An 18,992-nucleotide genomic window follows, 5' to 3' on the forward strand; every position below is an offset into this window, starting at 1 on the left:
AGCTGGAAATTTAAAACGAGGACTAATGATTTCTAGGCGCAGTACCTAAAAGCAGTCCAAAATTGCTAGTGTTTATATATGAGTTTATTTCAAGTTTTCTTAACTTATGAAACTTTAAAAAATGTAAAAGACTCTATTTTAATTTTACTATCTCTGAAAAATACTGAATATTAATACCAATTTCACACATAGGGTTGATGAAATAATTAGTCAGGTTTTATACATTAAAGGCCTCAATCTTCCATACAAAATAAAAATTCCTAATTCACTCATTATTGCCTTATTGGATACCTAATGGAGTTAACTGACTAATTATTTCATTAACCCTCATTGAATTCTAGTACGTTTTGCTTGATTGGTGGAATTTTTTGTCAATAATAAATAACAGTGAAAAATAAATTATTTTCAATAATTTAAAAAAATGAAAAAAAAAATTTGATTTTCGCTGCATTTGCAGCTTTTTCAAAAATAGGCACGTATTATTTTGATTACTGTATTACTTATGGAGGAAACGGCTGCTATCCATTTCAGTTTTTTTTTTTGTAAAAGCGAAATATTTTTTGGGGCGAATAACAGATGTCCGCTTAATAAAGCAAGTGGCCCTGTGTAAAAAGGAGCACTTAACTATTTCATTGAAGAGAATTGTGATTGTTTTTGTTAAATTACTTGAGATATATAATAGATGATGAAAACGGCCCTTATTATTTTGGGATTTTTTACTTAAGCAAAATTTTTTCAGCCTACTCTTAAAATATCTCATAATTATATTGCTTATCGAAAAACTGACGTATACCTTTGGGTTAAGATCGACCTAACTGCCCGCTAGCCCACCTGTTCTTAAACAGTACGTTTGCTGAATATAAACATAAAATAAATTTTTGTAAGAAAATTTTATTTAATGTATTGTTTATAGCGGTTTTTTGACGCCTCAAACCTTTGGGTCTGTTGATTTTAGTTCGCTCTTTTACTCATGCTTTACCGTCTTTTATCACCGCGACATGCGACGAGTATGAGTTTGTCAATTTAAATGGTCGTTGGGAAAAATCTCACAGAAAACAACGAGAAATAATGCAAGATCCTAATAGAATTACCAGGTGAAGCAAATGGAAAAAGACAGAAGATGTTTGCTATCTGAAACGGTACGGGTGTATTTTCAACGACCAGAAGAGGGTAAAAATTTTCCCCGATCTTATAAAACTGCGTAGTAAAATAAATACGTCCCTACTTAATACAGCAAGCATAACAGTGCTACCTAACTCAAATGCAAAAGGGGATACTAAGGACCATTGCAAGTTTACATTACAATTCTGTTAGCATTGAATAAAAGTAGAAAATTAAATTCGGCCACTTAAACTGTGATCTGTGATGGGCAGTAAAATGCAATGGCGGCGGTAAAAGTGAACTAACCTCAACCTAAACTGCAGTTGAAACTTTCACTGAAAACCCGCACATAATAATGAGATGTGGTCTGCAGACATATATAGTACAAATGTACGTCAGTTATTAAGTTGAACTTTACTGCCCTTTGCGGCACTTAAATGGGTTTTGGGTTCGACTAGTGGTGCCGTAATGATGAAAAGCTTTACAGACCCAACTGGAAGTGATTGTAATTCTCTGACATGTGTTTCCACCCCTAAAAAACGTACAAAGTTCCAGCTGCTTTGTTGATTTGTCGTGGGTAGTAAACTTATGCCCTTCTAACATGTTATACAAACTTGATCTGAAGATACCCCAAAAACTCTTGACAATTGAATTTATGATGTATTACTAAACTTGCCAAGTTATTAAATACCAAAGTACGTCAGATGCTAGACGGTCCCCGCGGCAGTCGACCTAGTACCAGAAGATACTGACTCAAAGCGAGCTGGATCCAAATATTGCAAATGACGGTCCGTAACTGTAAGATTTCACTGAATCTTATGGGGCTGATTTTTAGGGCGAAACAGCTACTGTAAGTTACAATTCTTTGTATATTTATAATACCATTGTTTTAGTTAAGTTTTTTTTTTTACATACATAAATAAGGTATGATACCAATATTTCGTGTTCTTATTGTAGGAATGATAAAATATTCCTCGAATGTCTTCTGTAGCGCTGCACAGGCAAAATTCCTTGATTGGATATGTTGTGAGTACAAATGCTTTGTTTTTACAAAGACCTGTTTAAATTTTATTTTGCGAACGAAATTACCATATGTTTATAATGGAAACGTCAACAATATGAACGTAATAGTTTGGCACAGCCTTACTTATGGAATCCAACATTAAATTATGAATGTAATTAAATTTAGTCAGGTCCATCGTATTGAAAGAAGTGCTAAAAGTAGCATATTTCAATCCTGAAAAATGCAAACAGCAACACTTTTTCGGGGACAACATCGATGAAAAATTTTCAGATAGCCGAATGCCAGAACAAAGAAGAATTTTGAGCAGAGACGTAAAGGTAGGAGAACCGCCAACCATCAAATCGCGGGTGGGTAATTCACCATTGGAGAAAAGTGGAATGAAATTCGTCAATTCCAATCCTAGAAAAATTTTATTTTGATACAATAACCACAATTTAACTATTTTTTTACGTTTTAAATAACTTCATTGTGAAATTTTAACGAAAACACCGCGTTTTTTGCTAACCATCAAGTAAGTAATGTCGTGAATTACCTACCGCCAGTTTAAAAATCTATTGCTGTCCGTCCTTGGCGATTCTTAATAGCTTTACGTCTCTAATTTAGTGCAAGACAATGGACGGCTTACTTCACCTGGTTATTCCACCATGATACAAGAATGTGTATCAGTAAAAGTCAAATGGTTAATATGGCAACCAAAATAATTGAGTGAAACAACAGTATTATGTGATATTAAGCTATATAGTAAATTTTCAATGGCTGGCATTGAATAAAATATTGAAAATAAAAAATAGTTTTCTGTATGTTTGTTAGATTTTTTATTGAAGCACTCCCCTTAGTATTTTTAAAGCTGTCCGTATTCCTTCGGAAAATTTGGTGAACAAATTTCCAGAATTTGCTTGGTGGTTTCTTTTTATTTATTTATTTTTGCTGTTTTCTTCATTTTGGACAATGCAAACTTTTTTCCCAGACGAATAGCCACTTCCGTTTTTAAAATAATTTGAGAAAACTTATAAGATAAAGTGAGAGACGAGGGGAAAATAAGTTGTGTAGATTAGATTTTTTTAAGTTTAGATAAAGTGGGGAGTTATAGTAAACTAAAAAATTTCACAATTCATAAATAAATATTATGCGGTCCCTTCATTGATAGCACTTTCTGACATAACATTAAGAATTGATTAAGACGAGCTCCTAAAGAACCGCTTTATAAAAAATCGTTAATTTGAGTTGACTGCAACAAATGTAAATGTGATACTTTGATATAATGCCATAAATGTGGAATGAAGCTGCTTGTCAATTCGTAAAAATTGACTAGTTAATAAAAAATTGCAAGCAAAAATATTAAAAAAAATTATATTCAAATAATTCTTTAGAAATGGTATAACTCATTTTAGTTCTTGCTTAAAAACTTAACGTTGAATGAACCTACATTAAGGAAAAGATTCCGCCGCAAACCAGCTCAGTGTATAGAGGAGGTGAATGTAGAATTTATAGAACTTAGTAGCTTCATACATATTTACATATTGGGGTCCTTTTTTGCCAGAAAAATGAATGTGTAACAAAGTCAAAACGTTGTGAAATTTACATCATTTATATTATTTTTTTTCATTTAGCTTATAATATGATAAAGAACCCTTTTCGTTTAAACTAGCAAACCTTTTAATACATGGACATGGCTCAATTATATGGTTGACTCATCTCATCAGCTGATTTTATTTTTCTCATATCACTGGTATAGGGATTGTCAAAGGGAGATGGAAAACGCAAAATGTAACCAACACATTGACTTCACAATTATTGACTGCCGTGGTGGTTAATTTATTATACAAAAATAGTTTCACATCAAGTTATTTTTTTAGTAAATGTATCTAATTTAGCGCATTATTTTCCCAAAACACTCTAGAATTGCAAACTTTTATGTTTTCTCTCCATTCCATTCGCCTGACACCAAAACTCAGACTTTGACAATCTGAACAAAGGTATTTTATCGCTGTAGAGATGAGCGAGCCAACCATATAGATGAACCATGCCTTTAACATAAAATCAAAAAAAATTACGGACATACATATGTACTTCAAGCAATGATATGAAAAAAAGTTATAAAGCAATCAGTTGTAAGTATGTATGTAATTGATTTTCGGAACGTTTTGCATTTGTTGTATGTATGTAAATCCATGTTAACAGTTTATAATGTCGTTGAAAGCGATTACCTCGCTTAACGCAAGCCAAAGCTTCAACAATCAGCTTTTGATTGACACCGCACAAATTCGCCATCAAATGCTCGCATTTCTTATGACAATTCACATCACATTCTGCAGCCATGGATGAGTTGTTTTAGATTAGAGCGACGTTTTGAGTAATTAAAAAAGGCATTGAAAAGATATTTTTTAAAACGTGTACTCTTAAGATTAATAAAGTATTTAAAGTAAATATGTTTAACTCAAATTTAATAGTTACGAAAATTTTGGTTCACACAAACGAGTTTTAAAAGCATTGGCGCATTGGAGTTTAACATTGACCAAGGGCGCAAAACATTTTTAAATTTTCCTTAAAATCGATTTTTTAATACTGGAAAATACACGCAAGGCTTCGCCGACCACTATCAGGGCGATAGACCTTAAAAAATGCTTAACGCATTTTAAATTTTACCTAAGTTTATATTTTAATCTACGTAGTTGATCCATATGTAGAGCTTGGTCCAAACATCTTTGTTAACAAAGTTCTACTGGTTTAGTGTATATCAACCCTCTTCGGATATATAGTTAGCTTAAAATGTGAACACAGATAAATCCAAAGTATGTTTCTATAACACTGTGAAACGCCAAAAAATACCTGAGAAGTCATACCATTTTCCTAGTAGATCTCGAAGATCTAAGATTGACTGCATACAAGATTTTCCCCAGACACCGCTGAAATCATGAGTTACAAGAAAAACCCGGGGTTTCGTTAAAATTACATACACAGCTTTTAGGATATGTTATGAAATTTGAGTATATTTACCCGACAAACCAATTAAACAAAAAAGAAAAATGGGTTTTTTTGGGTAAATACATACAATTGTTCACATATATCCCAAAAATGAAGTTTTGTCCATCCAACTGGTAAAAAAATTTAAAATTGGTTGAGAACTACAAAAGTTGCAGTAATATTGGTCTGCAAAGGGTGATTCCAAACTTAAACAACAATGGGTCAAGTAATCATTTCTTAGTCGTTTCGATACAATTACACATTTTTTTAAACTTTTGTTCTCATTAAAATTTTAATAACTCAGTCAGTTTTTAGCATAGATTAAGAAAATTGATACTCATTGGATTCATAATTAATTTCCAGTTTAGACGCAATGCATTGTTGGCATAGTCTTCTTATAAATTATTGCAAACAAATCGCACCAAAGTTGACGAAACCCGAAAAAAAGTAAAAAAAAAATGTTCACTGCGAAAATTTTCATTGTGCTTTGTTTTCCTTGTTGATATACGAGGTGTGTTCAGAAAATAACGGGAATTTTCGTTTTTGGAAAAAGATATTTATTTATTCATCTACACTAATGTTGTCGCCTTCAAAATAGTCCCCATTAGATATTATGCACTTGTGCCAGCGCTTCTTCCAATCCTCGAAACACTTCTCAAACTCGATCTTTGGTATAGCCTTCAGTTCTTTCAGCGATGCGCTTTTAATTTCATCTATGCTTGTAAAACGACGGCCCTTCAAGGTTCTCTTTATTTTTGGAAATAGAAAAAAGTCACACGGAGCCATGTCTGGCGAATATGAAGGCTGGGGCATCGTTATAGTATTGTTTTTGGTCAAAAGTTCACGAACAAGCAATGAAGTGTGGGCAGATGCATTATCGTGGTGCAAAAGTCATGAAATGTTTTGCCACAAATTCGGGCGTTTCTTTCAAATTGCTTCACGTAAACGGCGTCGAATTTGTCCTTATTGACCGTTTGACCTCGATGCACTATGCAATTAAAATCGTAGAATACTGTGAGCATAACCTTCACGTTCGAGCGCACTTGTCTAGCCTCTTTCGGTCTTGGCGATACAGTATGCCTCTACTGTTTTACTCACTGCAGACTCACCGTAAGCCTTTGTTAGCATTTCGCACAATTTGTTACAAATCCTTTGATCCACTTTTTTTAACAAACGAAATCGCCGACCTCATAAAAACACGTCTAATCTTAGCAGCTGTCACTGACAAAATAAACAATGAATTCAGCTGAAAATTTTATTATACTTCAGGGATATGAGTATCAACATTATAAATGTTTTTTTTTTTTTTGATAATTGGACACTCCAAACCCGTGAAATTAAAAAATTCCCGTTATTTTCTGAACACACCTCGTATATATCGTTGGAAAGGTCAAAATCTATAACAAAGTAATAGGCTCGCAAGAGTCCAAAGGTACGAAAAACCGATTTTGCTCGTAACTAACGATTTTGGGGGTGCACGGGAAAAATCGTATAGGCAGTCATTCTTAGGTCTTCGAGATCTACTAGAAAAGTAGTAGCAGGTATTTTTACTTTTGTCTTTTTTGTAACACTAGTCCAAATACCTTTTCGGAGGCTGCGATGAAAATGACTACCCAGGTATTTCCAAATTCTGAATCCATATTATGAAGCTCATTCGTATATAATGATGATAATGAAAGTAACAGTTAAGGGCAGCTGTGGTTTCGATGAGGATAAAAAATAGTATGAAAAAAAGTAAAAGTACTTTTACCACATGGGTAGGTCCTGGGTTACGAACGCCACAAACGCAAGCATTTACACTGGAGATAAAAGGAAACACAGGCAGCGAACTTCATGCATATTATAATATTTGCAAGTCAATACCACAATGCTTCACTCTTTAAAAATTTTGGGACCTTTGACATTCTTGTTATTACTTGTATACGACAATATATAATGCAGGATCGATATAAAAGCAAGATAACATTTTTTCTTAATGATTTGCTACAACCTCAGGCCTTGGACAGAAATTTGACTACGACTTCTTAACAAATACCACTTTTTACTTAGTGGTAAATAAGAAAAGTCAAGAAAATCGCTGGTAAAATTTAAAAAAATTAGTTAAAAGTTTAAATATTCAATGTATTTTGTAAAATTCTTCTTTCTAAAGATGATTTAACAATGTGTTCACCGTTTAAAGTGAAAAATATTCTCTTTTCGATGACATATAGATGGCTGAGTATAAATCACCTTATCTCAACTACCAGCTTGAAAACGTCCTATATGAGAATGTTTTTCAAAAGACCCTATTTCGGAATTTGTTTCAAAAAAGCACAATCTCAAAACTCGATCGAAGAACGCCTTATCAAATTTTTGTTTTCATAAATACCCCAGCTAATGTCAAATTGTATCGAATTCAAACTGCTTGCAATGTGTTTTGAATTCGAAATCAAAACAAGACAGCCTATAAAATGTTTGTGATTGTAGCAGCATAAGTGTGACAAAAAAAAAAATTTTTAATTTAGGTACATTCGATTATTGAATACAAAAACAAAAACGTTTAAACAGCAATATATCGGCACTCTGATGTTTGAGAATGTACCTAGCCTTTTGTAGCAATATAGGAGTATTACATATATGGTTATCAACATTAGGGTGGCTCGATTTGCATGGACGAAAGTTAACCGATATCGCGCCATCGATTTTTCTATAGGATTAGGGCTCAGGAAAAAAAAGTTCCACTACGCATTCCCAAAAAAGTAATTTCCGAGCCTGCGAAATTAAATTTTTTTGACTTTTTTCGACTTTGATTTTCAAGTTTTTTTTCATGAACTACTAAAAAAAATTTCATTTGATTGTAAAATTTTTATGTATACCCTGTCCGACCCAAAAATGTCCGCTAAAACGTTGGCGATAACAGTTTTTTGAAAAAAAAAAACAGTATTTATACAGGGTATACATATGAAAATTTTTTTAGTAGGTCATGAGAAAACCGTAAAAATCAAAGTCGAAAAAAAGTCAAAAAAATGAAATTTCGCAGGCTCGAAAATTACTTTTTTGGGAATGCGTAGTGGAACTTTTTTTCCTGAGCCCAAATCCTATCGAAAAAACGATGGCGCGATATAGGTTAACTTTCGTCCATACAAATCGAGCCACCCTAATGTATATACAAAACTATAGGTTTGGCCCACAATAGCGTTCTTTTAAACATAAAATTTCTCCTTACTTTAGATTAAAACTTACCAAGCATTTTTTTGGGACTAGAAGGTGCAGTGCCACCCTCGAAACCCGAATCATTGCTGCAGGTACTTAAACGTATTATTGCGGAATTCTCTTTGGAGACATTGCTACCTGTGGCCACTGCATTGGCGTTGGCATTCAAGTCGTCATCGTACTCCTCTGACGTAGTGCATTCTTCACTATCTTCCGTCTCTTCACTACCCGAACCGCTTCCTTCACTATCACCGCTCTCATCGTCCGATTCTTCGACAGGATACACGATCTTTTCGCGTTTCCATAATGGACGCGGTGTTGCGACAAGCGGAAAACGCGGCGCTTCTTCTTTCACATAACACTTGTTAGACGGATCGATTTTTATTTTCTTTTGTGGATCGAAACGCGCCTTTTCGGCTTGTTTCTCTTTTTTACGTTGTTGTTTCACTTTTTTCTTCATACTTGCACTTAAGTCTTTATAATCACAATCGTCCGTACTGGAGTAATCGTATGAACTATCTTCGTCATCGCTATTTTCTGCAGATGACGGTATGAATTCTTCTAGATCGGCGTCAACGTCTTGTAAACACTGTGCCAAATTCTGTACTGTTGCGAATTTTGATAAATTATTTGGCGCGTGTGCCTCTTCGTTTTGATTTTTCTCGCCGTCTTCGCCGTTAGCATCTTCGTGATTTTTGTAGTGCTGCTCTAGCGATTCTTTGGCGACAGCTTCCTTTAAGTTCGCGGCTATTGGGGATGCCGGGACTGTTGTGGATGTGGCAACTGGTATTTTTGTAGTCGTTGTAGTTGCAGTTGTAATAGCATCGGCACATGTCACTGTGGTTGTTGTTGGCGTACTCGGTGCCGGTACCGATACCTTTAGTTCGACTTTGGCAGCTGTTGCCGCTTTTGACGTTACTTTTGTTTTCACAATTTTCCCATTTGCATTGTTATTTACCGTTGTGCCGCCAGCTGTTGTTGATTGCTTTAGTTTTGTTTTTGTGCCTTGTGGTGACGTAATTTTTGTTTTAGTTGGTGACGTCGCCGATTTTGGAGGTGCTACTGAAATGAATTCATCGGCATTGGGGGCAGTCAGCGTCGTGTTCCTAGGCGATGTTTTTGATTTGCCAACTGTTGTTGGGGCGGAGGCGTTTGATAAAACTTTCGTCGGTGTCGTCTTTGTTGATTTAGGCATAGTTTTTGGTTTGGCACCAGTAATAATGGTACCGACATCACTCTGTGTGAATGTTGTTGGCGTTTTGTGCGAAGTGGGCGGTGTTTTGGCATCAGTGTTTTTTATGTCACTTGTATCTGATTTTATGTTTGTGTCTGTTTGTTTCAGTGCCTTTATTTCCGGTTTTGTTTTTGCGTCTGCATTTGAATTAATTGCATCGGTTAATTGCGTTTCAGTCGTTTTATTATTTGCTGTTTCATTAATCGGTTTCGGGGTATTTGGCGTCTTTGGTGTGGTTGTTGTTGGAGTGAATGCTATTGTGCTTGTAGTCGTTGTTTGGCTAATAAATAATTTCGGTTTTTCTGTGTTGATTTTGTTTTCGTTGTTGCTGTCCGCTGGCATCGAAAATGTATTCAGTTGTTTTTCAGGTGACTTGGCCTTTTGCCCAAAATTTATTTTGGCTGTGGCGCTTGTTACATTCGTGTTGTCTGCCGGAATGCACACTTTTGGTGTTGTTGTTGTTGCTGCATTTTCAATTGTTCCGATAAACGATTTAGGTGTTTCTCCAAGTGATTTTTTAACGGTTGCTTCTTGTCCTATTTTCGGCGCATGTTCCAATTGATTTTCAATTGTCTTATCTTTTTTAAGTTTAGTGGACTCGGTAGATTGTGACTTTGTGGATGCACTCTTTTCGACGCCTTTTGCTAAATCTAGATCAGCTTTTTTTAACACTTCTTTCTTTTGTGCTTTAACTGAAGATTTAATTTCTTTAATGTTGCTCACATTTTCTACGGCTGGAGAATCCAAGAGGACTTCGCGTTTATGCCATTGATTTTCAAGCTGTCCCTTCTTTCGATTTGTCATATAAACTGATTCGCGGTTTCCGATTTGTGCCCAAAAATCCTCGCCACTATCAGATTTTTCGATGTAATTTTGTTTGATTTCCTGCAACTTTGATCGTGCAGTTGGTTTATTCTCATTGCTGAGAGACTTTACAGCTTGGAAACTTACTTCGCTGGGAACAAATTGCTGCTTTGGTTCTTGTGAAATAAATGAAACAGCTTTGGAATCAACCGCAATATTTGACTTAGCTAACGTAGGATTTTTATGAGGAGGCTTGGATTTAATGTTACTTTTGGGACTTTCACTTTTTACCTTCGGACTGAGAAGACTTTTGAAGGAATCATCTTTCGGAGGAGTTAATGATTTCGACTTCTCCGAGGTCTTTTTAGGAACTGTTGTCTCTAACGCCTTTTCTTCTTCCATATTATATGCAGTCACTGGTTTCGACATTTGGCTTTCCGCTCCAAATATCAAATCGATTTCTGGAACAGAACTTCCCATCTTTTTACTTGAAGTTTCCACTTCGAGTTCATCGGTATTTTCTACTTCCGTCATAAGTTTTATATTCGACGGTTCAAACGTAAAAATTTCTGCTGTGTTGACAAAAGTTTTGGGAACTTTCGGTTTTGAAACCATTTTCGATTTGGGACTTGCTTCCATAAATCCCTCCGGCAAAGCTTTTTCCGCCGATTTCATAATTTTTTTTACACTCTTTCTCTTGGGTAGCTGCAGTACCTTATGAACTTCGTGGTGTTCCTCAACAGAATCAACATTAAAAGAAAATTTTGGTTTCGGATACGATTCTTTACCTGCAGGAGTTAAAGCTAGTTCTTCCTTTTCTTGCAACACTGGCAGAATAGGCGAATTTTCGACCTCGACGACCGCAGTTATTTTATGTCTCACCTTTTTGCCCTTTTTCGATTTACGTTTATTAGTTGACTGTTGGTGAGCATCGTTGGCTGTACTTTGCTCACTATCATGTCTTTCTAGATGAATGAGCTGAAATGTGCCTGATGCGGACTTTTGCAATTGGTTGAGTATTTCTTGCTCTTGTTCTTGTATGAGTGATGCTCGTCGTCTAAGTTCGCCAGCATTTAGGTCGTCATCAATTTTATCTGATGATATATCCTGGCAAATGTCATGAAACGAGGGACACTGAGGTATACTTAAATGACGTACGGCCTTGTTGGTTTGATCTAAATCTAACTCAATGACTACATCATCAATTAATTGTGCTTTAGGTGTATCGTCTGCTTTTATGATTGCGCCTAAATTTGGCGCTAATACGATGTTATCGCTCCTTGCATCATTTTGTATGAGATAGCGTTCACGCATCAAATCTCCTGGCGACTTCTTTACGGTATGTGTAGGTATAGTACCAAATTCCTGCGCCAACTTTTCACGCCAACTTAAGTGCGTTTCTGTGCCTTGTAATGCCTCTACAGTGGGCAGATCTTTGAAAACTTTTGCTACGAGCTCTGAAGATTCATCTGTGCCAGAAGCGGTGGACTTAGCAGCACGGTTACGGTCTTTACTACGCGATCGTATTGTGGACAAACGGACTACAGGGCGATTTCTCTTGATTGTGGAGCATCTACCTCTACTTTCATGAGCCTTAACTATGTCTTCGGATTTACCACAGTCGCTGTCTTTCTTATGGATGCTGCCACGTTTAGCTTCAGAGTATTGTTGGACTTCTTTTTCCATCTCTTTTTCTTCCTCATGTTTATGATGTTTATATTTTGACGAAGAAACATCAATGTCAGCGGTATTGATTGGAATGGGACGTGGTGGAATATATCTTGGTGCGGGCGTGGAAGGCGTTGCGTAAGATATCACCTTTGGCGATTGGATTCGTGTTAGTGGTATAATACCGCCATGTCTGGTACTAATGTGTGGCGAGGTTTCTGTGATTGTTGACAATTTTGGCTGATATCTAGACGAGATGCTGTGAGCTGAGGTATACGAAGGTGAACGTGGTGGTGCTAACGGTAATATGTAACTGCCACCAATCGAACGATTATACGTAGACGTATAAGGAGCATAGGAACCGCCGGCAGAGCTTGTTGGTGTTGCATAACCAGGAGTGTAGTAGGGTGCATAAAGTGGGCTACTACCACTGCCACTATAATAATAGCTCTGATCAGTATATAGTGGCATGCTGTATTTTTATTGTTGTATTTGTATTTTGTTGCTTATTAAATAAAAATAAAAATGTCGAATAAATTTTACACTACAAATTTATTAGCAATTTTTTTATGATCTACGATAATGTACAAACACGCGCACATCTAAGTGCATGTATATTATTCCACTGTTGTTTTTGTTATTTTCTTTGTCACTTAGAATTAACGACACTATGCACTTGTCATTTATTAAATTTGTCTAACACTAGTTTTTTTGTTCTGGTTACGATCGAGATATATTTAGCATCACCTCGAGAAACGCGCGTCGTAGATCTCACGTTCGACGGCGACGGCTGTTTTCATCATTTTCCGAATGTTTATATGATTATTTAAAAAGTTTATTTTAAATATCTGTCTCTATGCCCGCTGCCTTTTATGATTTGTTGCTTTATTCTGGCGAGAATGATGGTTGAATTTTAAAATATTTTACTAAGCGAAATTTACTTTATAGCATTGTCACAGATAATTAGAATCCAAATTTAAGTATATTACAACAACCATACGATAAACACTTTTATAAATTTATAAATACTTTTCTTTTCATATAAAGGCACATAGAAATCTATGTATTTACATAAAAATGTGATCAATATTATTGTTTTAGCGAATTTTGTATTTAATTTTTTTTAATTTATTTATTATAATTTTATTATGGCTGTAAATCACTCTTGTTGGAAGAAATGAAATTTTATTATTTTTCTTCTTTTTCTTAAAATGTTCTCACGTGAGCAAAATATGTACTTTTACTTTTACTCTGACGTTGTGAGTCACTTTCACTGTTCAATGAACGTTCATACATAAAGCCATTAATTTATTTCGCGAGCTAAAAGAAAATTTGGAAAAATTCTTCAATTTATACGAACCGTTACAAATCGATTCATTAAATAGCACACAGTCAATACATCAAATAAAACTCTTGCCTGTGACTTTGAAGGTGTCCTGAATATCAAGACTATGACTATGACAGAAACAAAAGTTATTTTGAAAGGAAAGTATAATACTGTGCACCAGGGACTGAACTATTGTAAAACCACTTATTTGTGGTGCGATTTGCTTAAAATCTGGTGCAGTGGGACCAGCATATCTAAATGATTCTGTCAAAATTCAGGGAAAGCGGGATGATGCTGTGTCCTTACACTATAGCCCGGTCAGAATATCACTTTGGCATACCGCATATATTTTCAGGGCCCAGACTCTTTCAGCCATAAGGCTGATTCACAGTGAAACAAATTTGAAGGTCTAGCGGTTACTAGTCGAACAAATTTTTTGAGAGTCCCTCGGCCACGACTCAAGTACTTAACTTATCATTGCGGTTGTAAAATAACTCTGTTCCCTTTACAAACAGTAGACTTTTCGAGGACCTTGATGCCTCAGGTAACTCCGCCGCCCCAGTAGCTGCAGCCTTGAAATTGTAAGCGCATGACACGAACACAGGACGTGTCCACCCGTTTCTTCCTTCAGCCTACACTTATTTACTCTTACAGGTTGCCTCAAATAATGTTTATATATATTTTAGGGCAATTGGCATGTTATAAAATAGCTTTGATATGTTATTACCTATATGAAGAGCCGAAAATAAGAACTGCGAACAAATTTTAGTAATGGCTTAGTCGGTTCGCCCGGTAGTTTGTTTATATCATCATGTTCCACCGAAGATGCTCGAAAAAGGAAAAACGTTTAAGGGACATAGCCTTTAGACACAAGCATACACACCATATTAAGATCACTTACATAAATGATCTACCTCATGTAGTCGATCTAAGATAATTTAAAGCAGTATAAAATATCTTCGGAGTTCGAAATCAAACCTTTGAAGTGTTCAAGTTGCATAATAACAAACTTTAAGTAATTCAGCTTCATCTTGTTAGATAGATGTAGCAAAAGAAAAAGACGACCTTTCCACAGTTAAAGGCCAAATTTTGAAAAATTAAGCATACATACATGTTTAAAAAAACTTTAAAACTGAAAATTTTTAAAGAAAAAAAGGAATTACCTAATTTTTTTATAAAGAATTTACATTTAAAATTTTTTAATTTCCAAGTTTTATTTTTTTAGCTCAATATTAACAAATTAAATCGAGCACAGTGAAGGCACTGTTGAATTGTCTATAATAAATCATTTTTTTCCGCTACCTTGCCGTATGACGTAAGAGATTTTCTATATTTTCTCGAAATTTTTCTGCAATTAATTTGACTAAATAAAATTTCGATTGCTTTTTCACTTCATTTTTTAAGTCCAGCTGAATTCAGGCTAATAGAGTTTTACATTAATTAGGTTTATAATATAATTAAGCAGCACAGATTAAGAATTATCAACACACACACACTTTCACACTATTCTAGATACTTTTCTATGTATGTATTGATGTTTGAAAATTTAAATTTATCATTGTGTGCATTTAGTACGTTTGTATTGAAAATTTTTCTTTTCCAATTTCAGAGCGAACCGCGAACTGCTTGGCAGGAAACCAGCGCTATAACTGCGGTGGCCGTCGAGGCTTTCCTGGTGATGAGCTGTTCGTGCTCGTGATCGCCTTCGACATTTTGTCTACATGGCCACCGGACGCACTCACCACCAAGCGAGCGGGCGCACGCGACACGTCGTTAAATGAATGTTCCAAACACAAATCTTTTTGTGTATGTATTAGTGTAGGCATTTATATCACAATGATATGCACAAATATATTTAAAATTAGGTGGTTGAGGAAAAATTAGACTAAATTTAAAAATGGCATACGCTCAAAGAGCCTGCGGTGATGCTCTCGCGCTCAGAATGCGCCACGCTATTAGTGATCATGGAACGTTACAAGGAAAGGGGGGGGGGGGTTACATCTTAAATGGCTAGAAATTGGCCCATTGTGATGTTGGCAAGTATGAGAAAATCCGAAAATATTGCTGCGTGCACATACATACATACTTCAGTAAATGCATTTAGTATAGGTCTTTGCTTTCTGAGTTTTAAAAACGAGAATTTTGATATTTTTGAAAATGCTATGCTCTCTCTGAAATACGATGAAAATGTATGCTAGTGAGTGGTGTTAGAATATTACTGCGTCCGTAGTGGATTTACTGTGTTTTTCTAAAAAATTATAAATTTTATGTAAAACAAAAAAATTTATTTTTGTCATGCTTGCCCCATCTGCGTAGTACCCTTCTCAACTCTCTTCGACAAACATCTGTCGCTCCCTCGTCGAAAATTTTTGGAACTAGCCACCTTGTACGACCAATGCCTATGCTAACTATGCTAAAAGACAAGTAAAGTGGCTTAATATTAAACATTGGCCAAATTCCGTCCTCTAAAATTTCCGGGGCGGCAATGTCTTTGGAAAGTTTCGTTAAAATACATACCCAACAGCAGACCATATTATAGACACTGTCTCTGCATATCATCTTTGATCATAAGGGCTAGCAGTACTGGTCAGCTTTAGTTTTATATTAAAAACTAGCAGACCCATCAGACGTTGTTCTGCCCTAAATTTGATCCACCTGCATATATTTTAATAAGTTTTTTCACTCTAACTCTGCCCTCCCCTCGTCACTTCTTCTTAATCATTTTATTCACTCCTCCTTCCGTCTTTTTCGCTTCATCTATCTCTATTTTCGTCTCACTATATCTCTTTCTCAGTCTCCTTATCCTTCCCTCTTTTCTCTTCTCTCAAGTTTTTCCCATTCTTCTTCATCCCTTATTGCCAGTCCCAGAGGGTGGTATGTATTTTGTTCCAGTCCCATTCCGAGTTCCAGTCCCACTCCGTGTCTCAGTCCCAATCCTAGTCCTAATCGCTTTCCCAGCCCGTCTCTGGTCTATTTCCACGAAAAAAGGATCGTAAATACTAATATAGGCAAATTTATATACCAAATTTCAGACAAATCGAATAGGACGTATGTAAATAGGTCTGTGGGTATTATCAATTCATGCATTTTTTCGGCTTCGCATGCATATTTATCAGTTTTACCAGGTTGATGCGACTAAATCGAATATCACAATGAAAATTACTTTAAAGCTCTGAGCAACAGCTTTCATTTGATATCCATATTACACACACATTCTAGGGGTATCCGGGTCCACGTTTTGGCCTATATCTCGAGACCCTAGTCACTAAGCGGTATAAATTACTCTGTACTAAAGCACACATCAACAGCTTCAATTTGATACCCATAATGTAAAAACACATCCTAGTGTTACCCTGGTCCACGTTTTGGCCTATATCTCGAGATCCTAGTCACCTATAGGTATGAAAACTACCCTGCACTAAAGCACTCATCAACAGCTTCAATTTGATACCCATAATGTAAAAACACATCCTAGTGTTATCCTGGTCCACGTTTTGGCCTATATCTCAAAACCCTAGTCACAAACAGATATGAAAATTACCCTGTACTAAAGCACTCATCAACAGCTTTCATTTGTTATCCATATTCTATAAACACATTCTAGGGGTACCCGGGTCCACATTTTGGCCTATATCTCGAGACCCTTGTCACCCACGGGTACGAAAAATACCCCATATCAGAGTACCCACATACAGCTTCCATTTGATGCCCACATTTTACAAACATATCCCAGGATTACCCAGGTCCACGTTGTGATCTCAAGACCCTATCCAGAACGGGATAAAAAGTGTCCTATGTCTGTCTCCTGGTTCTAAGCTACCCCTCCACCAATTTTCAGCCAAATCTGTTCTTCCGTTCTTGAGTTATAAATAGTGTAACTAACCCCACTTTCTCTTATATATTGTAACGATTTTACTTGCAAATTCCTCTTATTTGCCCTTTTGCTAGGTTCGTATCGCTAAACTGTTGAATAAATAACTCCAATATTGAATAATGGAAAAATGGCCTTTATTAAAATACTTCACAATAACACTTATACTTTGCAACTAGCTGGCTTAATAACCAAACTGATAGCTCAAATGAAACTCCACTATTCAAAATAATACTGCTATTGCTCGCTAGATATCGTCTTAGTCGTAACTGCTTGACAACTCAAATCAAACTCAAACTCCTCGCTTTTACTGTCGCGCCTTTTATACTTTTTGATTTCTAATTGCATACTTCTAGGCCTTTCCATTCCAGAACTTACTAGTTAGTTTCGGCTACAAAATCGCCAGCCACAACTACGTGCACAAATTATTGCCCTCTCTTGTGACAACTCAGATAAGATATATGCATGTGTTTGTGCATTGCCGCTCCACTGCTCGTATACGTACATATGTGTAGACGCAATTATTTATTCGTTTATGTAGATACATAATGATTGAATTATTGATGTGAATGTTTGTAGTTTACAGTCTCTCGAGTACACATAGGCGTATAAGTAAATGCATCTGTGTGTGACATCTCTCTGGGCTGCCTTATATATGTGTATACTTGATTTGATTATTGACGTAAATACTGCTTAGCATGGCCTTAGTGATGGTAAAGATTAGTGATGCTAATATCCGTGACAATATGTACATATATACATCACATTAGAAACTTCACAAATAACAGCATTTCTCCACTATTTAATGGATGTTATTATGCAATCTACAAACTTCAATCACTCTATCTATTAAAAAAAAGCGCATGAAAATCCGTTGCGTAGTTTTAAAGGTTTAAGCATTCAAAGGGACATGGGACAGAAAAGGCGACTTTGTTTTATAATATGTAGTAATACATGCAAAAATACCAAAAAATAAAACTTTTTTGAAGAATTTTAAGGAAATGTTTAATATTTTTAACGAAAGATTATTTTTCAATAGATTTATGCATTCTTAACCATTTATGTTACATAAATATGTATGTACATACCTATGTCAAGCTGATATGATATGAAAATACATACATATGTACATTCATACATGCCTATAAACCTACGCCCGAATTTAAATAACGCATCGAATGCTATGTACATATGTATGTACGTATGTGTCGCATCATACCTAACTCAAAAGCAATTAGCGCGAACAGTTGACACCGAACAATACACACACGAATTTTTTGGTAAAAATGTTACTTTTGTTTAAACAATTTGGCTGATATAAGAAAGGAATCAAGTATTTTTTTTTGATGCAGATCGAAGGTAAATATTTCAAAGTTTTACTGAAAAGTAGAATTTTTTAAATCCATCCATTCGTTTATAAGTTATAGCTGTGTAAACAAACATTTTATGATTTTTTACTACGTTTTGGCAATTTTCCACGCCCCTATAATATATATCTTCAAATTATATTAACTGTACAATCTCACGTAGCTAAGCTTTCAAATGCAAAAAACTGTTTTAAAATCGGAGCATTATGTGTGAAGTTATGTGCATACTTGGCATTTAGTGACTTTATTTTATAAGATTTATAGAATAGATACTTAATGGCATTTTCAAATAAAATTATGAAAAAAAATTTTAATTTAAACGGTTTTATTGAAAACAATACTTACGTTATGTAATAAAAAAAAATAAAAAAAAAAAATACTAATAACTACATAATACTAAACTAAATAATACTAAAAGCTAGACAATAATTAGGTAGGTC

At 35.3% G+C, this 18,992-nt stretch overlaps 1 protein-coding gene and 1 long non-coding RNA gene across 4 annotated transcripts in view; both read right to left on the reverse strand.

Moving 5' to 3' along the window:
* Positions 1-18,992, reverse strand: part of Pkcdelta (Protein kinase C delta) — a 65,809-nt gene that overhangs the window by 18,477 nt on the left and 28,340 nt on the right. For 2 of the 3 annotated variants that reach the window (XM_067778432.1, XM_067778430.1), the window contains exon 7: positions 4,333-4,434. In XM_067778432.1, the coding sequence (XP_067634533.1) occupies positions 4,333-4,434 (102 nt within the window). Of the gene's footprint in view, positions 1-4,332; positions 4,435-8,311; positions 13,097-18,992 lie in introns of those variants that run through there. The other variant, XM_067778429.1, reaches the window with a different exon arrangement.
* LOC137247487 (uncharacterized) lies at positions 13,195-14,952 on the reverse strand. Its single transcript, XR_010951845.1, has 3 exons — positions 14,617-14,952; positions 14,042-14,242; positions 13,195-13,307 (listed from the first exon to the last, which is right to left on the reverse strand). It is a non-coding gene; the product is annotated as an uncharacterized lncRNA (long non-coding RNA).

Source organism: Eurosta solidaginis, chromosome 4 (genome assembly GCF_040869045.1).
Source record: "Eurosta solidaginis isolate ZX-2024a chromosome 4, ASM4086904v1, whole genome shotgun sequence".
NCBI lineage: Eukaryota > Metazoa > Arthropoda > Insecta > Diptera > Tephritidae > Eurosta > Eurosta solidaginis.